We start from the raw sequence: 9241 nt of genomic DNA on the forward strand, positions 1-9241 counted from the left end.
AAATCTGGATATGGGGTAATGGTTGAGAAACTCCAAACAAAAGCTATGATGTGATATTATTTTTTCTTGAAATTGTAACAAAAGTTTATATGGCATATGTTAGTTCAATTTAAAAAAATTTCAATTTTCCTTTTAGGTTTTCTAGACTTCTACTGCAACATTTATGCTTGTGGAGTTCCAAAGAGAAAGACTAGGATTTTGAGGGCCCTGTTAAATATTCTTCGTGTATAAGACGGAACGAAAAATGTAATGGTTTTTTTTTTTTTTTTTTTTTTTCAAACAGAAATGCCTTAAAAGGGTTTTAGCAACAACAAAGAATTAGGAATGGGACCTTTTTTTAAAAATATAGAGTAGAAAGCGACATGACTCAAAGATTTTTCTATCTACCGCTAGCTGTCATCATTAAGCGTTTCGTCTTATTCCTAGTCTCCTAATAAATTAATAATACATATGCCACAAGCTTGGAAGTTGACACAACGCAAAAATTAAAGCATTCAAATCTATACCATACTATTTAAATGGATCAAGTTGTAATTGATTTATATAATTTTATATTATGTCTTTATACGACCCAAACTCAAAACATGACACAATAACTGGCAATTTTTTATATGACCCCAAACCTGACATAACTTAACACAAAATTTGAGAATTACAGTTGGAGGATTTGACTCATTTAATTAAATGGGTTAGGTTAGGGTTAACCTATATAGTCTTCTACTAATGCTTTAACACGCCCCAAACTCGAAACATGACACAATGACTGACAATTTTTTATATGACACCAAACTTGACACAATCCAACACAAAGTTAGAGAATTACAGTTGGGGGATTTGACTCATTTAATTAAATGGATCAGGTTAGGGTTAACCTATATAATCTTCTACTAATGCTTTGACAGGATCCGAACCCGACACATGAATACGAATTGCCACCCTTACTCCAAGATTTGAACTCGTGATGTGGTGCATATTTTGATAGCAAATGTTAGGTATCTGACCAATACATCAAAAACTCCAAAGATGATGAAACGTGGAAAGTTAAACCCTTAAACTTATATCATACTAGGGTAGCCCATTTTAGCGTGCATACCTCAAATTGAACCTTATCTGGATCATTACAATCTCATTGCCTTTTTTTTTTTTTTTTTTTTTTTTTTTTTAAAAAAAAAAAATACACATACCCCCTTCAAATTAATACTCAATTTGCAATATCCTCCCTAAACTTTTAATTGAATCAAACTCTCCCAAACTACCATAAATTGCAATTAATGCATCCCTTTTGTCCCATAAATAGACAAAAATGACCCTAAATTTTTTCCAATAAAACAAAAATATCCCTATAAATTTATTTATTTATTTTAAAAAAAACCAATGTAACGACCTGGATCCGTGACAATTGACACTGTATACTCCCCACCTTTTTGTTGATAACGTTCTCACTTTTTTTTTTTTTTGAAATGTCCACACAAGAGAAGAGGAGAGTGATTCAAACTAGAGACTTCCGCTCTACGAATTAAGGACCTCACTTTTTTTTTAAGAAAAAGAATTAAGGACCTCACTTAATTATGAAAGAAAATGTATCTTATCCATAAAATATATACACACTTATCACAATTGGATAATTGGTTATTATTGAAATGTTGTGATTAATTGCAGTGGAGATCCATATTTCTTGGAACCTTTCTGGATGCAACATGCAACAAGTAGCGCACTTGTTGTGGCGGGGTGGCATCGAATGGGGTATTCATACAGTGATCACTCTCCCAATATCTCTCCAGAGCTCGAGAGCCACATCCGCACTTTACATTCCGTCGTCGGAAATGCTATCACCACCGGAAGGTACATCGTTTTCGGCGCCGGCTCAACCCAACTTCTTAATGCTGCAGTGAATGCACTCTCCTCCGATAATTCCTCTACTCCTGCAAGGATCGTAGCTTTATTTCCTTATTACCCGGTTCGTACTTGTTCTAACATCCTTAAACTACAATTTTTTTAACTATTATTTTCAAGTTTTTACTACAATTCCTTGACATATACTATTTTAAAGAAATTGTTTGTGTTTTATTATTGATTAATGACATATACTATATTTTTATCCCACAACTATTTACAAAATATCAACTCTTGATTTTTTTTTTTTAAAAAAATAGACAATGATTGATTTAAGGGTTGGTTAGAATTACTACATCAGTATTAATGCGAGATAGTAGTGAGATAAAAATATAGTTTTTAACACTACTCTTTATTATTTTTGTAAAGATATAATAAAAAAAAATGTTATATACTATACTTTTATTTCACTTTGTTAATAAGGATTGGTTGACAATTTGACATCAGCAAAATAGGATAAAAGTGTGATGTATAACATTTATTTATAATGAATTAAACAAAAATTAAAAAATCAAAATTTAAAGAATTTCATGGTAAAATATTCTTAGTAATCTCAAAAAAAAAAAAAAAAAAATCCATATATAGTTGCTGTATTTATAAGTATTTTTGCTTTATAATGGAGATCGATCGATGAAGGTGAAATCAAAATATCACAGGTTTATAAAATGCAAACAGAGTTTTTCCAATCGAAGAACTACACATTTGAAGGAGATGCATCCTTGTGGGAGAACAGTACCAGCAATGCAACTATGAATTTCATTGAGTTTGTAACTTCGCCAAACAATCCCGACGGACAGCTGAGAAAGGCAGTCCTCCATGGCCACCCAAATGCCAAAGCAATATATGATCATGCCTATTATTGGCCACACTTTTCACCAATTCCTACTCCTGCTGATGAAGATGTTATGATTTTTACCATTTCTAAACTCACCGGTCATGCCGGTGCTAGATTCGGGTAAGAATTTAATGACGTTGACCCACGTAACATGGTATAGATAAAATAGTTTAGATTTTTAGTAATTTGCCTGATTGTTAGAATATGAAAGAAATGTCTCCAAGAAGTAGTTCAATCAGCTGTAACTACGCCTAGTGAAGCGGAGATCATTAGTTCGAATCCTCCTCCCCCTCTGGTGCAGATATGTCAACAAAAAAAAAAAAAAGAAAGAAAGAGAGTTTTTATGGGATTTATCTGTCTGAACAGAAAGGTGGGTTGTCAGATCGAGACCTGTTTGGACATATGAGTCCTATAGGGACTCTCACATCTACTGCCCAAATTGCTAGCAATTCTAACAGTAAAATTGTTGAGAATCTTTATCCCCTATCTTAATTTATTGCACTTACATTTTTATCCTCTAACCATTTTATAGGTTTTTTTTTTTAACAAGGACTAATCAAGTTCTGGTTAAGACTATTATGTTAGCATTGTAAAATAATTGCAGGATAAAAATATAGTTTCTAGCATTACTTATCGAATCTTAATCATATTAAACTATTTTATTGGTTAAATAAGAGAATTGGTTTCCTATGAGATCTTGGAATTTGTTGAATATTATATAGATATGTTTTTACGGAAAACCCATTATATATCCACCCTCAGAAGCACTTAATTAGACTTAGTTGTAATAATAAACTGTTGCTAAGGATTCAATTATGTAAAAGTATATGGCTGCTCTTAATTCCACCTTTCTTTGTGAACTTGTTCCTAATCTCAACTCTCAAGTAGTTCTTGATCTTAGATTTGTACTGCATGCAACTACTATATTACCAAAAAGTGCAGAAGAAATCTCTAACAATTTTGTTCGAATTTTTAGTAATTCTAATAAATGTGATACAGTTTCTATAGAGTCCATTTAATTACTCGAATGAATCTCGGACAGCCCGCCCTCCTGTTTGGATAAGTGAGCCTAATCATAAAAACTCTCTCATATTTATCACCTGAATATTTTAGACATTACATTGTTGAAGATCCGAATCTGAAATTTGGTGATCATATGGTGGGTTTGATTCAGGTGGGCAATAATAAAGGATGAGGCTGTGTACGAACGAATGACAACATATATGGGCTTGAACACTATTGGTGTTTCTCGTGATTCTCAATCAAGAGCTTTAAAGCTTATAAAAGTAGTCCTTGAAGACAGAGCAAGAGAAATATTCGAATTTGGTTACAAGATCATGAGAGATCGCTGGGAAAAATTGAGTAAGACTTTGTCCACGTCCAAACGCTTTTCTCTCCAGAAACTTGCACCACAATACTGCAGTTTTTCCCAGAAAGTTAGAGCACCTTCTCCAGGTAATATTGTTACTCAAGATTTAATGATTTGATTGGTGGGTGTTCTCAGTTTGATCATATTTGACAATTTACTAGCAATACATCACACAGAGTGAACACTAGTGCGTTTGGGTTTGTGATTTCATAGGCCAAACACATTTTTAAACAAAACGTGAAAAGTATTCTGTTTGGGACTGCGTTTGTAAAAAAATGGCAGCATTTTCAAACCAAAGGCAAGGGACTCCTACAACAAAATTTCGTCTATTAACTTAACAGATTCCGATAGCGTGAAACGTTAGAGCCAATAAAATTGTGACACATATTCTATTTAAGTAAGTGTCACACTAATGAAATTTGCTAAATTAGTGGACAGAATTTGACCTTGGGGACTAAATTTTTTTTTTTTTTTTGCATACCACAGAGACCTTTAAGTTCATTTTAATATTATATGGAGCTAATTGTAAATCTAACAAATCACATGACCTAATTTTGTATTTTTTTCCTTTTTTTTTAAACGCACGATTTTAAAGGCCGAACCCGAATTTTATTAAATGTTTCACAGCGTTTTTAAAAATCGTGTTTTCATTAACTACGTTTTGAAATCACTATTTTATTCAAATCGCACATTTTAAAAAATTATATTTTGAAGAACATGTGTGAATTTAATAGACCGGATTAGTTGAATAATCAGAAAAGAAATATGGACTTGTATTGCAAAATTTCTATAATTTTAACAATTTGAAATGATTACAGCTTATGCATGGTTGAAGTGTGAGAGGGAAGAGGATAGAGATTGTTATTCGGCCCTGGAAGCAGCCGGTATAACTGGCCGGGAAGGTGGCAAGTTTGGTGCTGAACTTGATCGTTATGTGCGTCTCAGTCTCATCCGAAGCCAAGATGATTTTGATTTACTCCTTCATCGCCTAAGCAAAATGCCAAAATCTCAGGGGAAGGAAGAGGGGGCCAAGCCTTTGTAGTTGAATGTAACCAACATCAGTTGATTACAATTACAAAGCTATTGGCATTTATTTTGTAACAAATCATTATCTAGTGAAGCGGTCATGTCTATTGACCCGCTAGACTAATATTGCTACTGGCTTATCATTATCTCACAGCCGAAGTGGTCAACGGGGTGAGATAGTGGTAAAACAAAAATATAGTTTTTAGCATTATCTAGTGAAGTGTGGTTATACTTATTGACCCGCTTAAAAATATAGATCTAAATTTTCTGTAATTATAACTTACTCTTAAAAATCGACTTGCAAAAGGAAGGTATCCAATAACTTATTTACACATTATTAAAATTAGACTTAACCCATACGAGACACAAGAATCGTAACACCATTCCAATCGATTCTATAGAAGCAGGGCGCCAGCTTTATCAGGCAGGCATCTCGGCTAACTTCATTTTTTAGGGCAGCAACATCAAATTGCAAGGAATCAAGTTGTAAAGACTCGTCCACATGAATTCAGAAATATCAAATACAAAAGCTACTTTCCTAGATCCTAGTGGTGTGACAAATACAAAAGCAATTTTCCTAGAGCCTAGAGGTGTTACAATTATAGTACAAACGAATCAAGCCGAGTTTAGGCAAAATCGTATAACTCGATCTCGAGCTTAATTTTCAGCTTGACTCGAGCATATAGCTCAACTCGGCTTGAACAACTCACTAGGGAAAACTTTGCACGAGCTCAGGCTTCGCTAATAGCCAAACTACTCGGCTTGTAATTTCTTTTTAAATAAATCAGCTTGCCTTAGCTCAATTAGCTTAATCAATTATTATTAAAAAAATGATTTCTTACCATCTACAATTCAAATGGTTGAACACCAACGTCATTTTGGTAATTCCATTCACTACCCTTAGTTGGCAAACGCTTAAACTGCAAGTGATTGGGCCATCTAATTTATAGTAGTGTAAAGCTGGAGTGTTTCCTTCTTTTTTCGATGTGGGACAAGGACAAGCTTCACAAGTTCTTTTCTCTCTCAACTCTGGTTCTCTCCCTCTCCCTCAACGTCACTTTCTTCACTTCTCAGCCCAACTCTTTCTCTCTTCTGTAATTTCACAAAACTGACCCATGGCCATCACATACTCAGAGATACAGTAGATCTCCTGCATTGTTCCATCCAGTTTCCACTGAGGCATAGCCATGTGTAGAACTATTCAAGGCAGCTTGAAACCAGCTCGTATTAATCATGCTTATGGGAGGGGATTCAATAGGTTTTCCATATAATTTTCCTGTCTCTTTGCTCACAGATTAAATGTAGGAGATGTACTTCTTTCTTGCATTTGGATCACTCCGATCAAAAGAAAATGAAGAGTTGGAGTACAAGGCAAAAGTATGATTCCTTTCAGTGTAGTATAAGAAAAATAGGCCTTCTAAACCAGAGTATTGTTGATGCATAGTTTTCCCAATGATGACGTAACACGCCTGCCGAGCTTGAGTTGACCAACACACGAACTATTTGGCTGCACAATGAAAAATAAGGATCGAAGTGACCGGGGGTGAGCCGGCGGGAACACTCCGATGCCTAAGTCAGGATGAGAAAGAAAAAGGATATTGTCAACAACTATAGAGCTCAGATAATGAGAGTTGTGATTACCTTTGCTTTGATAATAGGACTTGTATTTATAGGCAGGGTGAGGACTGAACAAACATTTGAATGAGAGATCATGTTTGTTAGTTGTTCCATGATTTTGGTGTCTCGTGATCAGGGATCAGAGTCATAGCTCACAGGCTGTGTTAGGTTAGCGCATCCGAGCAGAATTCGGTTGCCCTTGTGATCTCAGATCTCATCTGGCGTATCTTCACTGATGTATATAGAAGATTCGGATTATAAGTAAATACGATACCTTAATAAATAACGAAACCACTTATTTGTTAACAACAGTATCTTTTAGGATATCGGAGCCATTCCCTTCACCAAGACCTCTATGTCCTGAGTTAGTCTCGGACTTTAGGGTCTCGGCATAAGAGTCTCGGATTTGATGGTCTTGGATTACAAGGTCTCGGATAGGAGTCTCGGACATATGAGTTTCGGGTTCGAGTCTTGGGCTTTATCAAATTGGGCCTAAAGACTGTTGAAAATTTGAATGGGTTGACCCACGACCCAACAGTTACCCCCCAATTTCAATGTTTGTAGAACTAAAGAAATTTCATGTTTTGATGGAATGGGTCTACCTCCCGATGCCTGCTTTTTGGGAGAAGTTTCAAGACGTCCAATGATCTTCCGAGCCTTGTCCCGGACAATTAATGCGGAAAATTCAAATTTCAAATTTTGGAGGAAAAATTCAAATTTCAAATTTCTGAGAAAAAATTCAAATTTCAAATTTCTAGGTGGCGTCGGTTGGTATTCCGAGGCCGTGTCGGTATATTGAACTTAGTCATAAAGTATGTCCACGTGTCGATTGCCGAGGCCAGCTCCACACGGCGCATTTAATGCGCACGTTACCGAGGCGGTCTTATTAAAATGCAATGGTCCTCTTTCTTTTCTCATTCTTTCCATCTTTCGCTTTCTGCTTTCTGTTTTACTCTTCCAGAGCTTTCTTCTTCTTCCTATACACCATGTCTGGAGATGAGGGATCAGGCTCTGATGGTCTCGGAGGCAACACCTATCCAGCCTGCTGGCGGCCGTTATTAACTAAGGCCGATGAAGCCAGAATCCGGGAGGAATGTTTTATTCCCAAATCTGTGAAGTTGCGGCTCGATGACGAACGGGTAGGTGCTATAGTGCGTTCTGACGCGCACGAGGTTTGCCTGTACGAGACTATGTTTTGTGCTGGTTTCCGACTACCCTTTCCACCAATAATACGAAAGCTGCTAAGCTATTTGAACCTGGCCCCGCATCAGATCGTGCCCAATGCCTGGAGGCTTATTTATGCATGCGTGCAACTGTGGCCTTTAGCGCTCGGACCTGGAAACCACCTCACTGCCCGAGAATTTTTATGGGTATATCGGCTCCAGAAGAACCCAAAGTGCGATGGCTTATACAACTTTCAGTCCCGACGGGGAAAATTCGTCCATGTAGACGGAAAGTATTCCAGCAACCATGTGTGGAAGGGAAAATACTTTTTCGCAACGGGCCAATGGGAATTCCATCCTACTGAAGTTGCCCAAGGTCCAAGAGTGCCTCGGGAAACTAGTGTTCCTGCCGGGAACGCTTCCAAAGAGCCAACCCTCACCGACCACGAACAGAAGCGTGTGAACAACGTTTTATGGTGGACTCAAAAACATGAGAGTCTACTGAGTTATTCACTGCTAATGAGTACGGCCTCGGAAGGGAGAGGCCTCGTTGCAGTAGAAGGAGGTGTCGGCGGAGGTAAAAAGAGACTCGCTTCTGTGATCATCCGCGACCCAAAGCTTGTTATCTCAGATCCCCCGGCTGCTAATACCCGGGGGGGCTACTCCGAAGAAGGCCAGACTCGATAAAGGTAAAGGCAAATTAATCGAGTCACCTAAGCAGAAGAATCTACCACTCCGAACAGGTGGAGCTCTGAGGATAGGTGGGAGAGTGGACCCACCTGCTGTTTCGCAACTCTGAACCACAGGGCCATTGAAAATGGATACGAGCCAAAAAGCTCAACCCTCCTCCTCGGGCAGCTAGGGCTCTATGTTTGGTCGATGAGCCCGTGGAATCTGACAAACCCGAGGCTCCTCAACCTAAGAAGAGGAAGTTGGTAAAAGTGGCAGAAGTGAAGGTACAGGATCAGTTTGCCAGCTTGCTGGCTGCTAGGCGAAAGGCTGTTCCTAGGCCTGTGGTGAAACCGGTTGCAGAAGTTGAGGCCTTTCTGGCAAACGAACCTGTCTTAGCACGCCCATTAAAAGCCACTCCCTTGGCCTCGGATGGAGTTGAGGCCAGGACTGCAATATCCATCGAATCTCTTTTGCTTCAACCCCTGGGCTCCAATATCCAACATATTTTGGATGATATAGAGTTGGTGGAGCATTCGGATAGCTCCGTAGAGATGGTGTGTGAGAGGACCGAGGGGCCAACTGCAGCTATCGAAGGAGCTCGACCTCTTTCCCCCATTGACGAGGCTAAACCGGAAACCCATGGTCCTATATCTACCAGGGCTCGGA

General features: G+C 37.9%; 2 protein-coding genes across 2 annotated transcripts in view; one reads left to right on the plus strand and one right to left on the minus strand.

Moving 5' to 3' along the window:
- The window catches only part of LOC132189695 (DNA mismatch repair protein MLH1-like), a 28952-nt gene that overhangs the window by 10599 nt on the left and 9112 nt on the right, over positions 1 to 9241 (minus strand). The gene's annotated exons all lie outside the window — the stretch shown is intronic.
- On the plus strand, positions 1660 to 5425 carry LOC132189694 (tryptophan aminotransferase-related protein 3-like; the record flags this gene model as incomplete). The annotated part of the gene is given in 4 exon segments (XM_059604461.1): positions 1660 to 1957; positions 2550 to 2848; positions 3903 to 4183; positions 4916 to 5425. Coding segments are annotated over 4 exon segments (1102 nt in total), but the record flags the coding sequence as incomplete, so codon positions are not given.

The sequence above is a fragment of the Corylus avellana genome, chromosome ca8 (genome assembly GCF_901000735.1).
Source record: "Corylus avellana chromosome ca8, CavTom2PMs-1.0".
NCBI classification, from domain to species: Eukaryota; Viridiplantae; Streptophyta; class Magnoliopsida; order Fagales; family Betulaceae; genus Corylus; species Corylus avellana.